At 45.6% G+C, this 26,497-nt stretch overlaps 1 protein-coding gene across 1 annotated transcript in view; it reads right to left on the bottom strand.

Moving 5' to 3' along the window:
* Nucleotides 1-1,735: 1,735 nt before the first annotated feature.
* Nucleotides 1,736-26,497, bottom strand: part of LOC137629614 (uncharacterized) — a 43,336-nt gene continuing 18,574 nt past the window's right edge. Inside the window, exon 2 of the mRNA XM_068361103.1 lies at nt 1,736-6,543. Within this exon, the coding sequence (XP_068217204.1) occupies nt 3,388-6,468 (3,081 nt within the window). The 5' untranslated portion in view covers nt 6,469-6,543 and the 3' untranslated portion in view covers nt 1,736-3,387. The remainder of the gene's footprint in view (nt 6,544-26,497) is intronic.

A 26,497-nucleotide genomic window follows, 5' to 3' on the forward strand; every position in this document is an offset into this window, starting at 1 on the left:
TCCACCGAAGGAGATCGCGAACGATCTGCAGAAAGGTCCAGGACCAACGCAGGACCAGTGATGGATGATTGGTCTCGAGGCTCCTCTGCGGTGGACTGCATCAAAGATGTTGAACCAAAGAGGCGCCTTGTCACCGCAGGTGAAGGAAGGCCTCTAAGGCGAAGAGGCCAACGAATGCGCCCTCTGGGGGCCGTTGGATCAGCAAGCTGACCTTCTGCAGTCCTCCGAAGAGGAGTCTCTGTAACTGAACTCCCCCGAGGGAGAGAAACACTAGCAGGAGAGACTGACGATGGACATTGTTTCTCCCTCGTAGGTTGAACAGGAACGGGAGAAACTAAGCCGTCAGCTACCGTAGAGTTTGGAGAGGCAGAGGTGATGGGTGATACCGCATTGGATACCTCTGACACCACAACGTCGACAAGAGACAGAGGATCAACCTCTGACAGTGACGACGATTGCTTGACAGCGGCACCCAATCAGAAGTAGTTAAGTAAAACCTCCTTGGAGGGCAAACCCGTAAGGCCCAAGGAGGACCAAAGCTGAAAAAGGGAGGTTAATGACATATCCTCCCCTGGGGGGAGAGGTGGAGCTGCTTCGCTAAGGGAAGCAACGTCATCTCTCGAGTCCCGAGGTTGGTAAACAATACACCGGTCTATGCTACCACTCGACGATCTCTCGAAAGAATTCGACCGAGTGAAAGCTTCGGAGGAGGTTTGGGCAACGGAAGAAGAGGCCTTGGGTTTTTCTCCTTTCGAAGCAACCTTCGAAGGAGAAATATCCCGTTTGGACTTCTTCTTCCTTCGTCGCGAAAACCTCTCCCACTGGGAGGTAGACCACTCCCTACACTTACTACACCTATAGTTGCTATCACACTGTTGGCCCCTACAAGAAGGACAAAGGGTGTGAGGATCAGTCTCGCCCGCCGACATGAATGCTCCACAGGGGTGTTCGGGAAAACCAGGGCAGGTGCGCATGATTGCAGAGGCCAACTTCACATATACAGAACTAGAAAAAAAAGACAAAAGCAATTAAGTGGCTGCCAAATGACGGCGAGGATGAGAGCGGACATGTCCAACCACCATCCAAGCCGAGAGCAAAGTGAGCTCAAGCACAGGTGTGTGAGAGGGGGGGGGGTAGCAAGTTACCCTCCCCTAACTCCGCTAACTAGCGGTGTGGGTAGTAAAACCCTCCTTAAAAATAATGGCTCGTCATTTCAGCTACGCCGAAAGTAATACCCCCATTAAATAGCGTGGTTTGTATTCCAGTTACGGAACAAAATGGGATCTACACACTTAGAAGACATAAATCTCCATAGCACTGTACCATTTCCATCAGTTCAGCTGTCCAGAAATATCTGAAGAACCCTCTCAGTCCCAGCACAGCTCTGCTGTTCAGAAATACCTGAAGCACCCTCTCATTCCCAACACAGGTCTGCTGTTCAGAAATATTGTACAAGAGTACAATATTTCTAGCACACTATAAAAATTTTAATATCACTATATATAACTCATTTAAATAGAAAATAACATATAGTAACCATAGAGCCTAATACAAATCATGAAGGAGCTCTTGGTTTAAAAAAATGGCCCACCAAAAACTGTTCTCTTTGGGAAGAAAACCCTTCAAATTATAATGCAAATTTTAAGGCTGATGATTAGATACATACTACTATCATTATCATATACAGGTAAATAAACTAAACACTTGATAATACTACAGTATTTTAATAACCGTAACCAAACTATAAACTATCATTTTTCTCGTAAGTTAAAATTATAATTTATCACAGAAGAACAAAATTGAACATCTTAGCAGTTAACTTTAATAATACATCTTGACAAAAACCATAAATACATAAATACAAAAAAAAAAAATACTGTACAATACATACAAGTCCCATACCTTAAAGCAACATCAAAATTGAAAACACAGTACCATCCAGTAAACAGAAAAACTCCATAATTTTCATAATTCATTAATGACACCTTTGCCTTCATTACCAATTTTATGATGAAATGAAGTCATTTCAATCAAATCATGAATTGTAACAATGGAAGCTCTTTATGATCAAAACTTTAAATATTCTAAAAATTATATACAAATGAGGGATACAAGTCCTACAAAAAAAAAAATTCATTTTTAGTTAACTGCCTCATTGTTCCAACTGTGACATAGGTTATATTATAACTTACCCTATTGGGCATTTCATTTTCTGTTCAAGGGAAAGCTGGGTTGAGCCAAAGACTAAATGGCATCACTTTATGATTGGCAGTAGGATCAGTAGTGAGGAGCTTAAGGAATTACTAATTACAATAAATATAATTACATGAGTCAGATACTGTACAAGTCATGTTAATTCTTATTTCCTTCATTTTGACAATTTTTCTTGTCAATTACAGGATTTTCCTACATATGCATGAGGGCTGTACACCCTCATGTAATGAAGAAATATAACAAATATAAATTCAATGTCTCTTCCTCTCTTCCGCTGGAGTTTCAATTACAGTATATAATAGCAATTTGTTCTTATATAACACTGATTACAGTATATCTAAAGAACTCTTTGGTAAGGACAGTAAGAGTCCAAGTTTCAAGTTATGGATATAGAACAACTTTTGACTACTTGGAAAAAGAATAGAAGATAACACAATCAGTATGAATTAATCTGAAATCTTATTTACATCTTTACAGTCTTGACTAAATCATAATGATTTCTGTGAGAGAAACAGAGGTGAAACTGAGGGACAATCACCCTGCAATTGCAGTGATCACAATCACCCTGCAATTGCAGTGATCACAATCACCCTGCAATTGCATTGATCACAATCACCCTGCAATTGCAGTGATAAAAAAAAATAAGTTGGACAGCAGCAGGGGGGCGAGGATGCACAGGTAGAGGGAACAGGGATTAAAAAGAAGGCTAAAAAGAGGGTGTACCTAGAGCACAGGGAGAGAGAGAGAGAGAGAGAGAGAGAGAGAGAGAGAGAGAGAGAGAGAGAGAGAGAGAGAGAGAGAGAGAGAGAGAGAAATTACAAATCAATTTTTCACATTCTGTCTACTATTGAAACTTATGCTCATGTTTTTGTGTACTTATACTGTATATCTTTGTCCATGGTTATCCTTAATCTAGTCTTGCATCATAATTAATTACAGTATTTACATTATTCATAAGAGTATGTTTACACTTTGAATTCTTAAATATAAAAGTTCCATACTATATGAAAATGCCAACAAACAAAATCACAAATTTTGAAAGTAATCTTCACACAACATCTAAACACAGATGATTAAATTTGAACCATGGCATATTGCTTTTTCCATTAACTTTAAAATTTGATAATGATTTATATACATTATCATAATGAGTAATACCAATAAATTAACTTTTCATGTTTGTAAAGTAGACTGCATCTTTTTAAAGCTTTTCTCTTTATTGTGAAACTGCCTAATATGATGGTTCAATATCCTTAGACTAGGAAAAGACTCCACTATGTTATCTTGAAAACAGATGGAACAGCAAAAATAGTTCTCTCTATGACACATCTTGATATGACTATCAAGCTCTTTGGATTCCCTACACGAAAATGGATTATCTTTCCTACCAGGATCCATAACGCACTTGTAGCAGACAATAAGGCACTCTTCTGACTTTGGAGGTTTCTTATTAAAAGTTGTTTTGGTTTGAAGATCCTCATTCCAATCCAGATTTGGCTTAGTCTCCATTACTACTGTTGGTACAGTAGTGTTCAGTGCCACTTCAGGCTCTACATCATTGATCTCAAACTCTATACAATCTACTTCGTTATCTAAGGACTCATCCCACTCTCCACTCCTCCAATCAGGATTTATTGTTATATTTTCAACAGGTGTAACAAAACCATTATCTAGTATGTGTGAATCAACAACTTTACAGCGACTCTGATATTGCTTCATTGGGTGCGGTGGATCTTTTTTCTTCTCAAATCTATAAGCAGTCCCAATTTGCTTTGCGGTCATTCTACCTGCTGAGGAGCGTACCCTATCAATGTAATCCCTTTCAGTTAATGTAAATCTTTTGGAGCCAACAGCCTTGGCAGAATCATGCTCTTGCTTATTTTCACTGTGATAAAATATTTGCCAATGCTGTAGGTCTGATGTCAACTCCAACCTCAATCTGTACTGGCATTGATTGTGGACGTAAAAGGGTTTACGATGTACTTTTTTAGAATCTAATGGTCTAGGAACATTCTTCTTCCTTAAATAATTGTAACACACACGGCACAAAACACTATCATCACTCATTTTATGCCATTTGTTATATGATGACGTTGTTGCTTTACAATGGGAACATTCATTATGTGCCGGTACAGGTTCACTACAACAACAGAAGTAACCTCCTACAATTCTGCTTTGTGAAATAAGTTCTCCACAAGTTGTCCTGCACATGTTAGACCTTGATGAACAACGTACATAAACACTAACTAATCTATAAGTTCTTTCAAATAAGTCATGAGGAGCATCCTCTACTAAAGAAAATGTATCGTCACTTCGGTGAGCTCTGCCCCATCCAGGATTACTCGCATAAGACACAGATGGCACCAAAGGATTATGATGTATTTGAAGATATGGAGCAATAGCTGGATTAACATCAACACTTTTTGTGCAATCAAAATCTAATAATTCATCCAAATATAGACGCATATCAGTCCCTGTTTTTATGGTATCTTTCCAAATCCAACATGAATCAACCCCTTTCCCTGTATTATCACACCTTCTCTCTGATGTGATCCATGAAATAAAACTCTGACCAGTCAAAAATTCATTAATTTTCTGCATTGCACTCGAGTCATTTTGACCCTGATCAGAACATTTGAAAAACTTTGTTTTAGGTTTCCCACACTTCGGAATGCAAAGAACTCTAAGTCTGTCAGGTTTGATGAAGGATATTTCTGGTTTTATTGCAAGTAATTTACTATCATATGACACAGGGCATAACTTTGTTCTTTTGGAACGAACACTATTATTATGTTCATCAACTAACCAAGACTTTGCTTTCTCAGAATCTAAAAAAGATTGTAAGCTTGAAAGAGACCTAAAACTAGCTGTTACCCTTTGACCATCACAAGCACGAATACAAACAATTCTATATAAGTCTAATTTCTTTCTATGAGATATTTTAGGGTAACCAGCAATCAATGGCTTAATAGCTGATGTGTCTATATTGTGTTTTATCCCGGAACGTTTTCTAGGAAATTCCCCTTCACTATCTGTATGAGTACTCTGGCAACTGTTTTTCATATTAACCAAGTAAATTTCTTTCTTAGGTTTAATATCACTTCCTTCTCCATCAATAACCACATTATCATGATAATCATTTATTTCCAAATCATCCACACTTTCTTCATTTACATCACCCAATATTTCTGATTCATCGGAAGGTAAATATGATTTCACAACTGACAAATATGAACCATGCTTTCTACCTGGAGAAACTTTACGTATATCAGGAAGCTCACCATCTAAAACTTCAGTATCACACTTTATATTACTGACAGTGGATTCAACATAACTCGCATCATCTGAATTATCTTGGTCATCAATTTTTGAGGCACTTTTGTAATCACTAATAACAAAGCTTGAATGAACTTTGCATTTATCTTTTACACCCAAAAGACAACCTCTCACTTCCCCCAACTCTAAAAATTTAAGCAACAACGAAAACTTTTCAAACACTTTGGTTACAAATTGCTTACTAGAAGGACTATAATAAATTATTTTATATACATTCATTTTTTCTACATATGATATATTGAATATACCAGTACTATTGGTCTCAGCATCAGGTAAATCATCTAACTCTTGCTTGATCCTCTTAACAGCAGGTTCCTTAGGATCTGGCCCAATTTCACCAATAACCTTAACACCATTTAATTCGGTTTCACTAGCCACAAATTCTCTTTTTGGTACAACACTAGAAGCTAGTAACCAGCTTTTGGCATCTTCAGAGTTCAAAAAGGCCTCTAAAACATTGATACTTCTGAATGTTTTTGTTACCTTCATACCATCACAGGCCCGAAAGCAAGTAATGCTGTGGGAATCTCCTCTTCCCATACGCAGTACTTTAGGGACACCAGTAACCAAACACTTAATAGCAGTAGTGTCCACAAAAGGTAAATCTATCTCTCCATAGACTTCCGATGGTAGCTGTTTTAACTGTTTCATGTAACCATGATGATCTTCATCAGTGGTACTTACAGGCTGTGTATTAATTCCAGATGGTCTTGAAGTTTCTTTTACACCTCTGTAATGTTTAGATGAACTAAAGCCTTTACTTTTAATGCAAGATCTTGGTTTGGCTTTTGCACCTTGCAGATTACAGGTCTGGGTAGATGAGTTTTTCCTCCCCCTCAACTTCACCTTTTCTCTAAGTGAAATCATTTTTTCAACTCGAGAGTTGGGGTCAATGCTGACACCCCTTCTCATATTCATTGCAGGAATAATCCGATACTCATAGTAAATGAGTGCTGCTAAATGTTACTCCCACATCCAGTGTTGGAACATTCTCTGAAAAATATTTTATTCCTCAATCAAAACTATGGTAAAACCAATGCCTTACCTTAAGACACAAATGAGATATTCAAATTCTTGTGTAAAAGGATAAAATACTAGACATTTTCTAATAATCTATATTTTTCTTAGCTATACAAATCTGAATCACTTAATTATATTACTCCTATGTCAATTTTCTACAAAAAAAAAAGGGGGGGTCCAATTGTAACTCTAATAGGTTACCCGGCAACTCCATTGCCGGGTATGTAATACTGTCGTGATGCAAGCTCAAGTCTATCCTGGTCAAAGTCTTCTGGGGAGGTTGAGGCAGGGTCTTTACTTGAATGACTCAAGTTTATATAGCTAGGAAAAATACAAATTATTTTAAAAATGTTATTTTTATTAGTAAAATAAATTTTTGAATATACTTACCCGATAATCATGTAGCTGTCAACTCCGTTGCCCGTCAGAATTCTATGGAGGGATACGCCAGCTATCACAATACTAGAAGGGGGTGTACTTACCAGCGCCACCTGTGGCCAGGTACTATAGTACTTCTTGTTGACACCTCCTCAATTTTTCCTCGGTCCACTGGTTCTCTATGGGGAGGAAGGGAGGGTCGATTAAATCATGATTATTGGGTAAGTATATTCAAAAATTTATTTTACTAATAAAAATAACATTTTTCAATATTAAACTTACCCGATAATCATGTAGCTGATTCACACCCAGGGGGGTGGGTGAAAACCAGTGTACAAGATTAAAGGATAGCTAAGTATCCCATATTTCATATAACAGTTATCTCAAATAACAATGAAATAATAAGTACCTGGTAAGGAAGTCGAATTGAACCGTTACTCTGCCTCTTTTTTAAGTTCGTCTTCCTTACTGAGCGCAGCGTTCCTCTTGGAGGCTGAATCAACTCAAAGGTGCTAAAGTATATAGGGCTGCAACCCCTACTAAAGGACCTCTACACAACCTCTAACCCAGGCGCTTCTCAAGAATGAATTGACCACCCGCCAAATCAAAAGGATGCGGAAGGCTTCTTAGCCTACCGTAACAACCATAAAAACAACAATAAAAGCATTCAAGAGAAAGGTTAAAAAAGGTTATGGGATTAAGGGAATGTAGTGGCTGAGCCCTCACCTACTACTGCACTCGCTGCTACGAATGGTCCCAGGGTGTAGCAGTTCTCGTAAAGAGACTGGACATCTTTAAGATAAAATGATGCAAACACTGACTTGCTCCTCCAATAGGTTGCATCCATTATGCTCTGCAGAGAACGGTTTTTATTAAAGGCCATCGAAGTAGCTACGGCTCTTACTTCGTGGGTCCTTACCTTCAGCAATGCAAGGTCTTCCTCCTTTAAGTGAGAATGGGCTTCTCTAATCAGAAGCCTTATATAATACGAAACCCCGTTCTTGGACATGGGCCTCGAAGGTTTCTTGATGGCACACCATAAGGCTTCTGACTGTCCTCGAATAGGTTTAGACCTATTAAGATAATACTTGAGAGCTCTGACAGGGCAAAGAACTCTCTCTAGTTCGTTACCTACCATGTTGGAGAGGCTAGGTATTTCAAACGATCTAGGCCAAGGACGTGAAGGAAGTTCGTTCTTTGCTAGGAATCCGAGCTGAAAAGAACATGTTGCAGATTCGGTCGTGAAACCAATGTTCTTGCTGAAGGCATGAACCTCACTGACTCTCTTAGCTGTTGCAAGGCAGACGAGAAAAAGAGTCTTGAGGGTAAGGTCCTTGAAGGAAGCTGACTGGAGAGGTTCGAACCTAGGTGACATAAGGAACCTTAAGACTACGTCTAGGTTCCAGCCTGGAGTGGATAGACGACGCTCTTTAGACGTCTCAAAAGACTTAAGGATGTCTTGAAGGTCCTTGTTGGAAGAAAGGTCCAAACCTCTGTGGCGGAGAACTGAAGCCAACATACTCCTATACCCTTTAATCGTAGGGGCTGAAAGGGATCTCTCATTCCTAAGATGTAAAAGTAAGTCAGCTATTTGGGTCACAGAGGTATTGGTAGAGGATACTGAATTGGCTCTACACCAGCTCCGGAAGACTTCCCACTTAGATTGGTAGACTCTACGAGTGGAAACCCTTCTTGCTCTGGCAATCGCACTGGCTGCCTCCTTCGAAAAGCCTCTAGCTCTAGCGAATCTTTCGACAGTCTGAAGGCAGTCAGCCGAAGAGCGTGGAGGTTTGGGTGCAACCTGTCTACGTGAGGTTGACGTAGAAGGTCCACTCTTAGAGGTAGAGTCCTGGGGATGTCGACTAGCCATTGAAGTACCTCTGTGAACCATTCTCTTGCAGGCCAAAGGGGAGCAACCAGCGTCAGCCGTGTCCCTTCGTGCGAGATGAATTTCTGCAGAACTTTGTTTATTATCTTGAACGGTGGGAATGCGTAAAGGTCGAGATGGGACCAGTTCAGTAGAAAAGCATCCACATGAACTGCTGCAGGGTCTGGAACTGGGGAACAGTACAGCGGAAGTCTCTTGGTTATGGAGGTGGCAAACAGATCTATGGTAGGTTGACCCCACAAGGTCCAAAGTCTGTTGCACACACTCTTGTGGAGGGTCCATTCCGTGGGAATGACCTGATTCCTTCTGCTTAGGCGATCTGCTGAGACGTTCATATTGCCCTGAATGAACCTCGTGACCAAAGTGAGGTTTTGACTTCTTGACCAAATGAGGAGGTCCCTTGCGATCTCGTATAGGCTCCTCGAATGGGTCCCTCCTTGCTTGGAGATGTAAGCCAAGGCTGTGGTGTTGTCTGAGTTCACCTCCACCACTTTGCCTAGCAGGAGGGACTTGAAGTTCAGCAGGGCTAAATGAACTGCTAGTAGCTCCTTGCAGTTGATGTGGAGCGTTCCCTGTTCCTCGTTCCACATTCCCGAGCATTCCCGTCCGTTCAAGGTTGCACCCCAGCCCGAGTCCGATGCATCTGAGAAGAGATGAAGATTGGGGGTCTGAATAGCCAACGATAGGCCCTCCCTGAGAAGGAGATTGTTCTTCCACCACAAGAGAGTGGTCTTCATCTCTTTGGTGAGTGGGATAGAGACTGCTTCGAGAGTCAAACCCTTGTCCCAATGAGCTGCAAGATGGAATTGAAGAGGGCGGAGGTGGAGTCTCCCTAGCTCGACGAACAGGGCCAGTGATGAAAGGGTCCCTGTGAGACTCATCCACTGTCTCACCGAGCAACTGCTCCTCTTCAGCATGCTCATGATGCACTCTAGGGCTTGGCTTATCCTGGGGGCCGATGGAAAAGCCCGAAAATCCTGACTCCGAATCTCCATTCCCAGGTACACAATGGATTGGGAGGGAATGAGCTGAGACTTTTCTATGTTGACTAACAGACCCAGTTCTCTGATTAAGTCCAAAGTCCAGTTGAGACTCTCCAGACAGCGACGACTCGTGGAGGCTCTCAACAGCCAGTCGTCTAAGTAGAGGGAGGCTCTGATGTCCGATAAGTGGAGGAATTTTGCTATATTCCTCATCAGATGCGTGAACACCATAGGAGCTGTGCTTAGGCCAAAACACAGGGCTTGGAATTGGTAGACAACCTTTCCAAAAACGAATCTCAGGAAAGGTTGGGAGTCTGGATGAATAGGAACGTGAAAGTAGGCATCTTTCAAGTCCAACGAGACCATCCAGTCCTCCTGCCTGACCGCTGCTAGGACCGACTTCGTCGTCTCCATCGTGAACGTCTGCTTGGTGACATACGCATTGAGCGCGCTGACGTCCAGCACCGGTCTCCAACCTCCTGTCTTCTTGGCCACCAGAAAGAGACGGTTGTAGAAGCCCGGGGATTGATGGTCCCGGACTATAACCACTGCCTTCTTCTGCACAAGTAGCGACACCTCCTGGTGCAACGCTAGCCTCTTGTCCTCTTCTTTGTAGTTGGGAGAGAGGTTGATGGGAGATGTGGTCAGAGGGGGTTTGAGGCAGAATGGAATCCTGTAACCCTCCCTCAGCCAACTGACAGACTGGGCGTCTGCACCTCTCTTTTCCCAGGCTTGCCAGAAGCTCTTGAGTCTGGCTCCTACTGCTGTCTGGAGATGCGGAGAGTCAGTTTTTCCCTTTAGAGGCCTTGGAGCCTTTCCTAGACTTGCTCCTGGAAGAGTCTGGACGGGAGCTTCCTCGGCTGGGGGCTCTACCACGAAAGGGCGGTATGAACCTCGTAGCAGGAGTATCAGCCACTGGGGTGCGATAAGTCCTGGGGACTGAGGTAGCAACCTTAGACTTACGAGCCGATGAGGCTACAAGATCATGTGTGTCCTTTTGTATCAGGGCAGCAGACAAGTCCTTAACCAGCTCTTCGGGGAAGAGGAACTTCGAGAGCGGAGCGAAAAGGAGTTGTGACCTTTGACAAGGTGTAATGCTGGAGGAAAGGAAGGTACAAAGCTGTTCCCTTTTCTTAAGAACCCCTGATACAAACATCGACGCAAGCTCACCAGATCCATCTCTAATGGCCTTATCCATGCAGGACATTAATAGCATGGCAGAATCCTTGTCCGCAGGGGAGGTCTTCTTGCTGAGGGCCCCCAGGCACCAGTCTAGAAAGTTGAACATCTCAAATGCTCTAAAAACACCCTTCAGGAAGTGATCAAGGTCTGAGAAGGTCCAGCAAACCTTAGAGCGCCTCATTGCAGTTCTACGAGGCGAGTCTACCAAACTTGAGAAGTCAGCCTGGGCAGAGGCAGGTACTCCCAAGCCTGGTCCCTCTCCTGTGGCATACCAAACGCTCGCTTTAGAAGTGAGCTTAGTCGGAGGAAACATGAAAGAAGTCTTGCCAAGGTGTTGCTTAGTCTGCAGCCACTCCCCTAAGATCCTTAACGCTCTCTTAGAGGACCTTGCTAGGACTAGCTTAGTATAGGTAGACTTAGCTGGCTGCATGCCCAGCGAAAACTCAGATGGTGGAGAGCGGGGAATAGCAGAGACAAAGTGGTCTGGGTATACCTCCCTAAGCAGAGCCAAGACTTTACGAAAGTCAATAGACTGTGGAGAAGGCTTGGAATCATCCACGTCTGATGAGGGATCCAGGTGTGCCGCCTCATCATCAGACGCCTCATCACCAGAGTGTAGCGAAGAGATCGGACAGGTATGCTGAACAGCAGAGTCAGAACGAGCAGGAACAACAATATTAGTGGTTTCCTCTTCAAGAATCTGTTGAGGGAAAACCTGAGGCTCAGACTGCAAAGGCTGAACAAAAGAAGAAGCAGAAGGTAGGCGCATGGGTGGAGGAGGCTGACTCCTGGCATGAGTGGCTGAACTCAAGGGTTGCGCTTGCTGAGTGGTTGGCGGAAGCGGAGTAGCAAGTTCCTGTTCCTGCGGTGTGAGCGGAGCGCGATGAGGTAGAGGCTGCGCAGAACGTAGTAAATGTCTCGCAAGCTGAGGCTCCTGAGGCGCAAGGCTAAGGTGTTGTGGTGCTTGCCTTGTGGAGGGTTGAGCTCGCTGCAGCGAGAGCTGAGGAGACTGACTCATGGACGGGAGAGGTTGTTGTACCTCAACCGAGTGTTGCATCACTGGTGGAGCAGCAAGTGGAAGCGGAGGAAGAGAGGTATAAGCCTCCTGATCCCATTGCTGAGGTTGCCTTAAGGAAGGCGGAGGCTGTACACCACTGGGAACAGTAAACTCAGAACGTGGCTCAACATCGTACGCCTGGCAGGCGGAACTGCGGTCAGGCGGAGCGAGCGCAGGCGGAGCGAGTGCAGGCGGAGGCGGAGGCGCAACCTTCTCAGCCCGACACTCACTCATCAAGACCGAAAGCTGTGCTTGCATGGACTGCAGTAGAGACAACTTGGGGTCGGCAGACACTACGGTCTGCTGAGGCAAAGCCTGAACAGCCGAGATCTGTTGCGGCAGAACCTTACTCCTCTTGGGCGGAGTACAGTCGACTGATGACTGCGGCGAGTCAGAGCTGAGCCAATGACTGCAGCCCGGTTGAGCACTCGCGGACTGGACTCTGCGTTTGAGTGGTCTAGAGACCTGAGTCCAGCGTTTCTTCCCTGACAATAGATCAGCGGACGAGTAAAAGACGGGCTCAATCGTCTGCAGGTGGGAGTGACGGTCTCTGGAAGACACGCCCGCAACCACCGAGGATACTTCTGTGCGCCGATCAAGGCCTGCCGAACCCTTTTGCCCTTCGACATTGCTTCTCCCCTGGGCTTGGGAGCTTGCAAGAGGTCCCGGACTGGGAGAACGACTGACACGCACAGAAGTATCCTCACGCACCACACTGACACTGACACTAGCACTTGGCACTGCACTGACACTAGCACTCGTCACAGCACTGGCACTAATTCCACCCACTGCACTCTTGACCTTAAGTTCCTTGACTTCGGCCATAAGAGACTTATGATCACTTACCACTGACTCTACTTTATCGCCTAAGGCCTGAATAGCACGCAACACAACAGACATATCAGGCTGAGGGCAAATAGTAGGTTCGGGGGTAGCCACTACAGGGGTAGGAAAAGGTAGGGGATCATGAGGTGAGGAAAAAAGTGAAGAGTGAGAAGAACTCCTCCTAACTCTACCTTTCTCTAACTTAGTTGAATATTTCAAAAGACGGACAAAATCAAGTTCCGAAAGTCCGGCGCATTCCTCACATCGATTTTCTAACTGACAGGGCCTATCCCTACAGTCAGAACAAGCGGTGTGAGGATCTACCGAGGCCTTCGGAATACGCCTATTACAAGACCTACATCGCCTATGGGTGGGGGCTTGCGAAATGTCAGACATCTTGAATCCAAAGAGTTAGCCAAGTGGGGTTCCAAAATCAAGCAAAAGATCGTTAACCGTTAATCAGGACTATATAAAAGCTATCTAAGCTAATATAAGAAGGTTTCCAGTAAAGCGACAGCCGAAATCTGAGAGAATACTTCACCAAAAGCCGTGAAAATACTCGAAGATCATAAGCGTATCCCAGAACGTCTTGCCGGAAGCACGACAGAGGAAAAATTGAGGAGGTGTCAACAAGAAGTACTATAGTACCTGGCCACAGGTGGCGCTGGTAAGTACACCCCCTTCTAGTATTGTGATAGCTGGCGTATCCCTCCATAGAATTCTGTCGGGCAACGGAGTTGACAGCTACATGATTATCGGGTAAGTTTAATATTGAAAATTTGTAGTTTATTCCTACGCAGATACAAACTTCTGAGTTGCTGTATCTAAATGGGAGTCTTCCTTAGGTGCGAGAAAGTATCCATCAAGAGGGATTAATTTTACTCTAGGATAATCACAATAGTATAACCTGGCTTTATGCAAAAGTCAAAGGCAAGTTGGTGACGTTAGTCCAACCAGCTCATGAAGAGGCGAGGTTGTAGTGCCTATGCCCTTTAAGTTCAGACTAAGATAGAGATGAAGCTATGTAAAAATCGACCATCAAAATATCAATATACGAGATATGATATATGATATATAATAGCTGAGCCTCCGGCGGCTCGACAGAAAAACACACAAAAACTCGCGAGCGATCGCTATGAAGGTTGCGGGTGTGCCCACTAGCACCAACTATCGGCCAGATACCGCATATACATGTAAACAGACCCAATTTTTCTCATCCCGCTGGGTCTCTATCGGGGAGGAAGGGGGGGCCTTTAATTTATATATTCACCGGGTAAGTATATTCAAAAATTTATTTTATAATTAAAATATCATTTTTAAATATTTAACTTAGCCGGTGAATATATAATAGCTGATTCACACCCATGGTGGTGGGTAGAGACCAGAGTTAATTAAGTTTACAGCGTATATGCTTAGAGTTTTTGACAGTTATATCATAACAAAACCCAAATATATAAAGGTACCTGGTAAGGAAGTTGACTTAGACAATTACTCTGCCTTATTAGTCTGTCTTCCTCACGAAGCCCAGCGATCCTCTTAGGATGCTGAAAGACTCCCAGGAGCTGAAGTATTAAGGGCTGCAACCCATACAACAGGACCTCATCAAACCCCTAATCTGGGCGCTCTCAAGAAATGACATTTGACCACCCGCCAAATCGAAAAAGGCTGCGAAAGGCTTCTTAGCCTTCCGTACAACCCAATTAAAAAACATTTCAAGAGCAGATTAAAAGGATATTGGAATTAAGGGAATGTAGTGGTAGAACCCTTACCCACTACTGCATTCGCTGTAACGAATGGACCCAGTGTGTAGCAGTCCTCGTAAAGAGTCTGGACATCTTTTAAGTAAAATGACGCGAATACCGATTTGCTTCTCCAAACGGTCGCGTCCATAATACTTTGCAGAGATTTATTTGCTTAAAGGCCACGGAAGTTGCTATAGCTCTTATTTCGTGCGTCTTAACCTTAAGCAAGCATCGGTCTTTTTCATTCAAGTGAGAATGAGCCTCTCGTATTAAAAGTCTGATAAAATATGACAAAGCATTCTTTGACATAGGCAATGATGGTTTCTTAACTGAGCACCATAATGCCTCAGATCCACCTCGTAAGGACTTAGTACGAGCTAAGTAGAACTTAAGAGCTCTAACTGGACACAGCACTCTTTCAAGTTCGTTGCCTACGATCTCTGACAGGCAAGGTATATCAAAAGACTTAGGCCAAGGACGAGAAGGCAGTTCATTTTTGGCCAGGAAACCAAGTTGAAGTGAACATGTGGCTTTTTCTGTAGAAAAGCCGATGTTCTTACTGAAGGCATGAATTTCACTGACCCTTTTAGCCGAAGCCAAGCACACTAGGAAAAGCGTCTTGAGGGTGAGATCCTTCAGGGAGGCTGAATGTAATGGCTCAAACCTGTCTGACATGAGGAACCTTAGGACCACGTCTAAGTTCCATCCAGGAGTTACCAAACGACATTCCTTAGAGGTCTCGAAAAACTTAAGGAGATCTTGGAGATCTTAATTGTTGGAAAGATCTAAGCCTCTATGACGAAAGACCGAAGCCAACATGCTCCTGTAGCCCTAAATCGTGGGAGCTGAGAGGGAGCGAACATTTCTCAGATGTAAAAGAAAATCTCCGATTGGGCTACAGAGGTACTGGAAGAGGACATAGATGCTGGCTTGCACCAATCTCGAAAGACTTCCCACTTCGACTGGTATACTCTGAAGGTAGAAGCTCTCCTAGCTCTCGCAATCGCACTGGCTGCCTCCTTCGAAAAGCCTCGAGCTCTTGAGAGTCTCTCGATAGTCTGAAGGCAGTCAGACGAAGCGCGGGGAGGCTTTGATGAACATTCTTTACGTGGGGCTGACGTAAGATATCTACCCTTAGAGGAAGACTTCTTGGAATGTCTACCAGCCATTGAAGTACCTCGGTGAACCAACGTCAACCCTGTCCCTTCGTGAGAGGCGAACTTCTGCAGTACCTTGTTGACTATCTTGAATGGTGGGAATGCATATAAGTCCAGATGAGACCAATCCAGTAGAAACGCGTCTATGTGGATTGCTTCTGTATCTAGGACTGGAGAGCAAGAGATTGGTAACCTTTTGGTCAACGAGGAGGCAAAGAGGTCTATGGTGGGTTGACCCCAAGTAGCCCAAAGACTCTTGCCCACGTCCTTGTGGAGGGTCCATTCCGTGGGTATCACCTGACCCCTCCGACTGAGACAGTCTGCCAAGACGTTCAAGTCCCCCTGGATGAATCTCGTCAACAGGGAGATGCCTCGATTTCTTGACCATATGAGAAGGTCCCTTGCGATCTCGAGCAGCGTGAAGGAGTGTGTGCCTCCTTGCTTGGAGATGTACGCCAAAGCTGTGGTGTTGTCTGAGTTGACCTCTACCACTTAGTTTCGAAGAAAGCTTTCGAATTTCATCAAGGCCAGGTGGACTGCTAATAGCTCCTTGCCGTTGATGTGCATGCTCTTCTGACTTGAGGTCCACAGACCCGAGCATTCCCGACCGTCCAGGGTCGCACCCCAACCCAAATCCGACGCGTCTGAGAACAACACGTGGTTTGGGTTCTTGACTGCTAGGGATAGTCCCTCTCTCAGACTGATATTGCTGTCCCACCATTTCAGGCATGCCTTTACTGGTTCGGAGACTGGGAATGATACCGTCTCTAACGTCTTGTCCTTGTTCCAGTGAGAGGCTAGATGGAACTGGAGAGGCCGAAGGTGTAGTCTCCCTAGCGAGACAAACTGCTCCAGGGATGAGAGAGTCCCTACGAGACTGTTCCAACTCCTGACTGAACAAACGTTCTCTTTTCAGCATTAGTTGGACTTCGAGCAGGGCTTGTTCTATTCGGGTGGCAGACGGAAAAGCCCGAAAAAACTGGACTGCGAATCTCCATCCCCAAAATTTAGAATAATCTGGGATGGGATCAGTTGGGACTTTTAGGTTGACCAAAAGTCCCAACTCCCTGGCCAGACTCAACGTCCAATGTAGATCCTGCAGACAGCGAAGACTGGACGATGCTCTGAGAAGCCAGTCGTCCAAGTACAGGGAGGCTCGGATTCCCGATAGATGGAGGGATTTTGCCACATTCCTCATGAGCCTCGTAAACACGAGAGGAGCAGGACTGAGGCCAAAGCACAGGGCTCGAAACTGGTACCCCACATTCCTGTAAACAAACCTCAGAAACGGTTGGGAATCCGGGTGTATAGGAATGTGGAAGTATGCCTCCTGAAGGTCGAGAGAGACCATCCAGTCGCCTTCCATTAATGCTGTCAAGACAGCCTGGTAGACTTCATCGTGAAGTTTGTCTTGACAATGAACACATTGAGCGCACTTGCCTCTTACGTACTCCTGCAGTGAACATGGCTGCCAGATCATTGGAGCCATCCCTGAGGGACTTGTTCCTGCAGAGAACGTGGCTGTCAGATTATTGGAGCCATCCCTGATAGCCTTGTTTATGCATGACATAATTGTACAGCAAAACTTCAAACGCTCGAAAAAACTCCTAACAGGAGATGGTCTAGCTCTGAAGCCGACCATAAAATCTTGGAGCGTCTCATGGCCAGGCGCCAGGGAGAGTCTATGAGGTTTGAGAAGTCTATCTGGGCAGAGGCAGGAACTCCCAAGCCGAGAACTTCTCCCGTGTCATATCAGACTCTCGCTCTATAAGCCAGCTTAAAAGTAGGGAAAGCAAAGGCTGTCTCCCCCAAACTCCTCCTGGTGATTAACCAGTCGCCTAGCAAACGTAAAGCTCTCTTAGAAGAGCGAGAGAGCACTAGCTTAGAAAACAACGGCTTTGAAGTAGATAGGCCTAGTGTAAACTCTGACGTTTAGGCGAACGAGGAGCAGCAGTTACAAAAAGATCCGGACAAAGATCCTTAAAAATCAGCATGATTTATTTAAAGTCCATAGAGGGCTGAGCAGCTTTAGGCTACTCTCCGTCTGACAGAGTCCTCAAGGGAATATCAGTAGGAGGGGGATCAGCAACTTCCTCATCTGAAGGAACCTTGTCCGACAATTGCCGAGTCTCAAGCAAGGGAGAGACCTGCCGTGGTGGCAATGCTTGACAAGCAGAGTCCACACGCAAAGGAGCAACAGTAGCAGTCAAGGACGCTATGTCATGTAACTGCTTAAAGGACTGACCAGCAACAACAACAGGTGCGGGAGGACGCTCGACGTCAACTCGAGACTGCCTTGACTGCCTAGACTGAGCAGTCAAAACAACTCTTGACTGCGGTGCTTGACGCTCAACGTCAAAACAAGTCAACTATGCTGGTTGGCGAACGTCCTGAACGTCAACAAGAGCAAGCGGCAGCGGCTAAACGTCCACAAGCGGCTGAGAGTCAACACGGGACTGCATCGAGTGAGGCTCTACAAAACACGATTGACGTGACTTTGTAACGTCAATGTCAACAGGACGAGCAAAGGCTCGTTTGGGCGGCTGACGGCCAGGATCTCGATCAGCTAAGCGGCGAGGATCATCGTGAACCTGCTCAACAGAATAGTCCTCCATAAGAGAGGCAAGCTTATTCTGCATGTCTTGCCGTACAACCCATTTAGGATCAACGGGAATGGGTGCGGTAAGAGACGAGGGTAACGTCTGTGACTGCAAAACCTTGCCTACAATAAGACTCTCGGAGCCTGTGTTACGCTTTTGCTTAGGAGGCGAGCAGTCTTCCGATGACTGCATAGGGTCAGAGCTGTCCCAATGGCTACAACCAGGACGCTGGACCTGTCCTGAAAGGACTGACTTTCGCTTAAAGGGCCTCGAAACCTTGCTCCACGGTTTCTTACGCGAAAAGCCTTCGGATGACGAGGAGAAAATCGTCTCGCTCGTCTTATGGTAGGGGCGGTCTTGATGAGACACGCCTGAAACCATAGAGGGAACGTCTGTTCGCTGATCAAGGCCTCTCGAACCCATAAGTCGTACGACATTACTTCTCCCCTGGGCTTGGGAGCTTGCAAGAGGTCTCGGACTAGGCGAACGACAGGCACGAACAGACGAACCCTCGGTCGCAACACTGATAACACTTTGCGCAATTATCACTTTATCACTACGATTTTCTGTTTTGCACTTACTTCACTGAAATCGAATTTTTCAACAATTCACATTAGGCATGAATAAAACTGATTTCTACCTGAAGCACGCAATTCTACCCTCATCAAAAGGTTATAATTGCGAAATAAGTCGTATAATGTAAGCACATTAATACAAGCAAAAAACAGTAAACATATATTAAGATAAAAAGATCAGTGGCTGGGGAGGAGACTAAACACTAGTTCATTCAAAATGTTATTTTCATTAGTAAAATAAATTTTTGAATATACTTACCCGGTGATCATATAGCTGTCAGCTCTGCTGCCCGACAGAAAAACCTACGGACGAAATACGCCAGCGATCGCTATACAGGTGGGGGTGTACATCAACAGCGCCATCTGTCGAGCAGGTACTCAAGTACTCCATGTCAACACAGAACCAATTTTCTCCTCGGCCCACTGGGTCTCTATTGGGGAGGAAGGGTGGGTCCTTTAATTTATGATCACCGGGTAAGTATATTCAAAAATTTATTTTACTAATGAAAATAACATTTTTCAATATTAAACTTACCCGGTGATCATATAGCTGATTCACACCCAGGGGGGTGGGTAGAGACCAGCATATATGTTAACAATAAGAGCTAAGTATTTCGTATTTCATTTTAGCAGTTATTCAAAAATAACAAACATAAAATTAATAAGTACCTGGTAAGGAAGTCGACTTGAACAATTACTCTGCCTTTTTTAAGTACGTCTTCCTTACTGAGCCTCGCAATCCTCATAGGATGCTGAGCGACTCCTAGGAGCTGAAGTATGAAGGGTTGCAACCCATACTAAAGGACCTCATCAAAACCTCTAATCTAGGCGCTTCTCAAGAAAGAATTTGACCACCCGCCAAATCAACCAGGATGCGAAAGGCTTCTTAGCCTTCCGGACAACCCAAAAAACAACAATAAAAAGCATTTCAAAAGAAAGATTAAAAAGGTTATGGGATTAGGGGAATGTAGTTGTTGAGCCCTCACCCACTACTGCACTCGCTGCTACGAATGGTCCCAGGGTGTAGCAGTTCTCGTAAAGAGACTGGACATCTTCAAGGTAAAATTATGCGAACACTGACTTGCTTCTCCAATAGGTTGCATCCATTACACTCTGCAGAGATCTGTTTTGTTTGAAGGCCACTGAAGTTGCGACAGCTCTAACTTCATGTGTCCTTACCTTCAGCAAAGCATGGTCCTCCTCATTCAGATGGGAATGAGCTTCTCGAATCAAAAGTCTGATATAATAAGAAACTGCATTCTTCGACATAGGTAAAGAAGGTTTCTTAATGGCGCACCATAAAGCTTCTGACTGTCCACGTAATGGCTTAGTACGTCTCAAATAGTACTTAAGAGCTCTTACAGGGCATAGTACTCTTTCTTGTTCATTTCCAACCAAATTAGCAAGGCTTGGAATATCAAACGAATTGGGCCAAGGACGAGAAGGAAGTTCGTTTTTGGCTAAAAAACCAAGCTGTAAGGAACATGTAGCCGTTTCAGATGTAAATCCAATGTTCCTGCTGAAGGCGTGTATCTCACTGACTCTTTTAGCTGTTGCTAAGCAGACGAGGAAAAGAGTTTTCAAAGTGAGATCTTTAAAAGAGGCTGATTGAAGTGGTTCGAACCTTGCTGACATAAGGAATCTTAAAACCACGTCTAAGTTCCAACCTGGTGTGGCCAACCGACGCTCCTTCGAGGTCTCAAAAGACTTAAGGAGGTCCTGTAGATCTTTGTTGTTGGAAAGATCTAAGCCTCTGTGACGGAAGACTGCTGCCAACATGCTTCTGTAACCCTTGATCGTGGGAGCTGAAAGGGATCTTTCCTTCCTTAGGTATAAAAGGAAGTCAGCTATCTGAGTTACAGAGGTACTGGTTGAGGATACTGATTTCGACTTGCACCAGCTTCGGAAGACTTCCCACTTCGACTGGTAGACTTTGAGAGTGTATGTCCTCCTTGCTCTAGCAATCGCTCTGGCTGCCTCCTTCGAAAAGCCTCTAGCTCTCGAGAGTCTTTCGATAGTCTGAAGGCAGTCAGACGAAGAGCGTGGAGGCTTGGGTGTACCTTCTTTACATGCGGCTGACGCAGAAGGTCCACTCTTAGAGGAAGTGTTCTGGGAACGTCTACTAGCCATTGCAGTACCTCGGTGAACCATTCTCTCGCGGGCCAGAGGGGAGCAACCAACGTCAACCTTGTCCCTTCGTGAGAGGCGAACTTCTGCAGTACTCTGTTGACAATCTTGAACGGGGGGAACGCATAAAGGTCTAGATGGGACCAATCCAGAAGAAAGGCATCTATGTGAACTGCTGCTGGGTCCGGAATCGGTGAGCAATAAATTGGGAGCCTCTTGGTCATCGAGGTTGCGAACAGATCCATGGTAGGCTGACCCCACAAGGCCCATAGTCTGTTGCATACATTCTTGTGAAGGGTCCACTCTGTTGGGATGATTTGACCCTTCCGGCTGAGGCGGTCTGCCATGACATTCATGTCGCCTTGAATGAACCTCGTTACTAGGGATATGTTTCGATCTCTTGACCAGGTGAGGAGGTCCCTTGCGATCTCGTACAACGTCATCGAATGAGTCCCTCCTTGCTTGGAGATGTACGCCAAGGCTGTGGTGTTGTCGGAGTTCACCTCCACCACCTTGCCTAGAAGGAGGGACTTGAAGCTTCTCAAGGCCAGATGAACTGCCAGTAGCTCCTTGCAGTTGATGTGCAACGTTCTTTGATCCGTATTCCACGTGCATGAGCATTCCCGACCGTCCAATGTCGCACCCCAGCCCGTGTCCGATGCGTCCGAGAAGAGAAGGTGGTCGGGGGTCTGAACAGCCAGTGGCAGACCCTCCCTGAGGAGAATGTTGTTCTTCCACCAAGTCAGTGAAGACTTCATCTTCTCGGAAAAAGGAACCGAGACCGCTTCTAGTGTCTCGTCCTTTCTCCAGTGAACAGCTAGGTGAAATTGAAGGGGTCGGAGGTGGAGTCTCCCTAACGCGATGAACTGGTCCAGTGATGAAAGCGTCCCTATCAGACTCATCCACTGTCTGACTGAACATCGGTCCTTCTTCAGCATGTTCTGGATGCATTCTTGGGCTTGACTGATTCTGGGGGCCGACGGAAAAGCCCGAAAAGCTTGACTCTGAATCTCCATTCCTAGGTATACTATAGTTTGGGATGGGACGAGTTGGGACTTTTCCATATTGACCAGGAGACCCAATTCCTCGGTCAGATCCAGAGTCCACTTGAGATTCTCCAGACAGCGACGACTTGACGCAGCTCTTAAAAGCCAGTCGTCCAAATAGAGGGAGGCTCTGATGTCTGCTAAATGCAGGAATTTGGCAATATTCCTCATCAGTTTGGTAAAAACTAGAGGTGCCGTGCTTAGGCCAAAGCACAGGGCTTGGAACTGGTATACAACCTTCCCGAAAACGAACCTTAGAAAAGGTTGGGAATCTGGGTGGATGGGGACGTGAAAGTAAGCGTCCTTTAGGTCTAACGAGACCATCCAGTCTTCCTTCCTGACCGATGCTAGAACCGACTTTGTCGTCTCCATGGTGAACGTCTGCTTTGTGACAAAGACATTCAGAGCACTGACGTCTAGCACCGGTCTCCACCCTCCTGTCTTCTTCGCCACTAAGAAGAGACGGTTGTAGAAGCCCGGGGATTGATGGTCCCGGACTATGACTACCGCTCCCTTTTGAAGTAAGAGAGACACCTCTTGCTGTAAAGCTAGCCTCTTGTCCTCCTCTCTGTACCTGGGAGAGAGGTCGATGGGAGTTGTTGCTAGAGGGGGCTTGCGCAAGAATGGAATCCTGTACCCCTCTCTGAGTAACTTCACAGACTGTGCGTCTGCGCCCCTGTTCTCCCAGGCCTGCCAGTAGTTCTTGAGCCTGGCTCCCACTGCTGCCTGAAGAAGGTGGCAGTCAGACTCTGCCTCTAGAGGACTTGGAACCCTTCTTCTTGCTCCCACGTTGTCTTTCGGCACGAGCACCTCCTCTGCTGGAGGCTCTGCCACGAAAGGGCGGAATGAACCTTGACGCTGGAGTGTCCATCCTGGGTCTAGGCACGGATGGCAAAGGGGTGGCTTTGCGTGCGGATGACGCCACCAGGTCATGAGTGTCTTTCTGGATCAAGGAGGCGGCAATCTCCTTGATCAACTCTTCAGGGAAGAGACACTTCGAGAGCGGAGCAAACATAAGTTCCGACTTTTGACATGGGGTGACTCCAGCAGACAAGAAGGAGCAAAGGTGATCCCGCTTCTTGAGGACCCCGGACACGAAAGAAGCCACAAGCTCACTAGAACCATCCCGTATGGCTTTGTCCATGCAGGACATAATGAGCATGGAAGTTTCCTTATCAGAAGGTGAGGTCTTCCTGCTCAACGCTCCCAAACACCAGTCCAAGAAGTTAAAGACTTCGAATGCACGGAAAACTCCTTTCATAAGATGGTCCATATCCGAAGGAGTCCAGCAAATCTTGGAGCGTCTCATAGCCAGCCTGCGGGGAGAGTCTACCAGACTTGAGAAGTCGCCCTGGGCAGAGGCAGGAACTCCCAAGCCGAGAACTTCTCCCGTGGCATACCAGACGCTAGATCTGGAAGCAAGCTTGGCCGGGGGAAACATGAAGGTTGTCTTCCCAAGTTGCTTTTTGGACTGCAACCACTCTCCCAGTACCCTGAAAGCTCTCTTGGACGAGCGCGCGAGTACGAGCTTCGTAAAGGCAGGTGCTGCTGACTGCATGCCTAAAGCGAACTCAGAGGGAGGCGAGCGTGGTGCTGCAGACACAAACTGATCCGGATATAAATCCTTGAACAGCGCAAGCACTTTCCTAAAGTCTAAGGAGGGAGGCGTGGTCTTGGGTTCGTCGATGTCCGAGTGTTGGTCGTCAAGATGTGCAGCTTCGTCATCATCAGAGAGTCCATCGTCTGAATGTTGAGGAGGAAGCGGCAAAGGAGTAGGTAAAAGCTGGACGGCTGAGTCCGGCAGCACGGGTGCATGCGTGGCTGCACTGGACCCAACGTCATGGAACCGTTGGTCAGTCTGAGAACTGGCAACAACCATAGCTGAGTGGGGACGCAAAGCGTCTACTCCTGACTGTGGTCGGATAGCGGAGACCACCGTGGGTTGCGGAGGCTGACGCACCGCGTCAAAACACGGCAACTGAACTCCACCCTCCTGTTGTTGTGGTAGCACACGAACGTCAACGGAGGGTTCCGTGCGTCTGTGAACGTCAACATGCGTCTGGCAGGGTCGACTGCGCATGGGTGGTGGAGCTCTCACAGCTGGAGTGTGGGAGCAGGCAGCCTCAGCGTCTGCTGGGCGCACAACCGTGGTTGGTTGTAGGCTAACGGGTGCAGCGTCAACCTTCTCCGCACGATACTCCTGCATAAAGGAAGCTAACTGAGTCTGCATAGACTGTAGCAAAGACCACTTAGGGTCTACAGCAGCTGGTGCGGCAACAGACGGAGTTAATGCCTGTTGCGGTACCACTTTGCCTCTCTTAGGAGGCGTGCAGTCGTCGGAGGACTGCAGCGAGTCCGAACTGACCCAGTGGCTACACCTGGGCCGTTGGACTTGCTCGGAAGGGACCTTGCGTTTAAGAGGCCGTGAGACCTTGGTCCATCGTTTCTGGCGAGAAACCTCTTCCGCAGACGAGGAATGAACGGGCTCACTCGTCTTCTTGTGGGTGGGACGATCTAGGCAAGATACGTCCGAAACCACGGAGGGAACGTCTGTCCGCTGATTAAAGCCTGTCGAACCCTTTGGTCGTACGACATTGCTTCTCCCCTGGGCTTGGGAGCTTGCAAGAGGTCCCGGACTGGGAGGACGACAGGCACGAACAGACGCACCCTCATGCGTAACACTGACACTTTTCACTGCACTAACACTCACTTCACTTCCCACTGCACTCTTACCTTTCAACTCCCTGACGTCAGCCATGAGTTGATTGCGGTCATTCGCCAATGACTCGACTCTCTCACCTAGAGCCTGGATGGCACGCATCATATCTGCCATCGAAGGTTGATGAGAGCTAGCAGGGGGGTCGGGTGCAACCACTACAGGGGAAGGAATAGGTTGTGGGGCATGGGGAGAGGAAAAATCTACTGAGCGAGACGAACTCCTCCTGATTCTATCCTTCTCTAGCCTACGTGCATATTTCAGGAATTCTTGAAAATCGAATTCCGAAAGCCCAACGCATTCCTCACATCGATCTTCCAATTGACAGGCTTTACCCCTACAATTGGAACAAACGGTGTGCGGATCGATAGAGGCCTTCGGAAGACGCCTTGAACAGTCCCTAGCGCTACACTTCCTGTACTTGGGGACTTGAGAAGGGTCAGACATCTTGAATTATTCAAAGGGGGGAATTCAAAATCTATCCAAGTCGTCAACAAATAATCCAAAATTCAACAAAAGAATGCAAGGAAGTATTGAAGATAACTTCTGCACAGCGATAGCTAATAACCAGAAATGAATACTTCACCAAATAACGTGAAAATCAATCCAGAAAACAACAGCGTATTTAGTAGGTCTTGCCGGTGGCACGACAGAGAGAAAATTGGTTCTGTGTTGACATGGAGTACTTGAGTACCTGCTCGACAGATGGCGCTGTTGATGTACACCCCCACCTGTATAGCGATCGCTGGCGTATTTCGTCCGTAGGTTTTTCTGTCGGGCAGCAGAGCTGACAGCTATATGATCACCGGGTAAGTTTAATATTGAAAAACTACGTTTTCAATCTCTCACCGTACAGTGCCTTGGGACGAGAATAAAAACTAAAAACGTTTTATCCTTTCTCCCCGTACAGAGACTAGGGACGAGAGTAAAACTGACTCGAGAACAACGTTACTCGCTTGGGACGAGAATAAAGATCGGAACGTTCTCTCTTCCTCTCTCTCTCTTGATTTCGCACCGAAGAGAAAAGCCCACTTACCTTTCGTCAATAAACAGGTTATTTGACCAAAGGAAAAAACTGAAAGGACTAAGAAATTGAAAATTAACAAGTTCCTTTAAATTAGTATTTAAAACATTTAAGTTTGAAAGAAGAATGAACAAAACGTCAGAATCGATTTACTCTTTCTGCAAAGTGAAACCGTGATTCTCTCTCTCTCTATCGTAACGATAGAGCGCAAACTGCGTAGCATAAATAAACTAAACGTTAGTTCATCTTTGAAACAGTACGAAGACTATTCAAAGAAAATCTTTCATAAAATATCTACTGAAAAATATTCATTTAATAAGTTTTAAATCATTTGCTCTGTAAAAGTTATTTACGATTGAAAGGGCTCAACGTTGTTTAACTTCGGTTTCCAAGTTAGGACCGCCTACTCTCGGATTAGGGGAGGAATAGGTAAGGTCGCATATAAACAAATCATTAAAATTTATCTTGATGTTTATTATAAATGGAAAGCTAATCGAAGAGGCCTAATAAAGGCGGTTGAGATATAAATATATAGAGGAAAATCTATAATTAACAACAACAATTTATAACGTGATAAGATAATTGCTAAAAGCCTAAAACACACTTCCGTACTAAGGGAAGGGTCGG

Source organism: Palaemon carinicauda, chromosome 37 (genome assembly GCF_036898095.1).
Source record: "Palaemon carinicauda isolate YSFRI2023 chromosome 37, ASM3689809v2, whole genome shotgun sequence".
In the NCBI taxonomy this organism is placed as follows: Eukaryota; Metazoa; Arthropoda; class Malacostraca; order Decapoda; family Palaemonidae; genus Palaemon; species Palaemon carinicauda.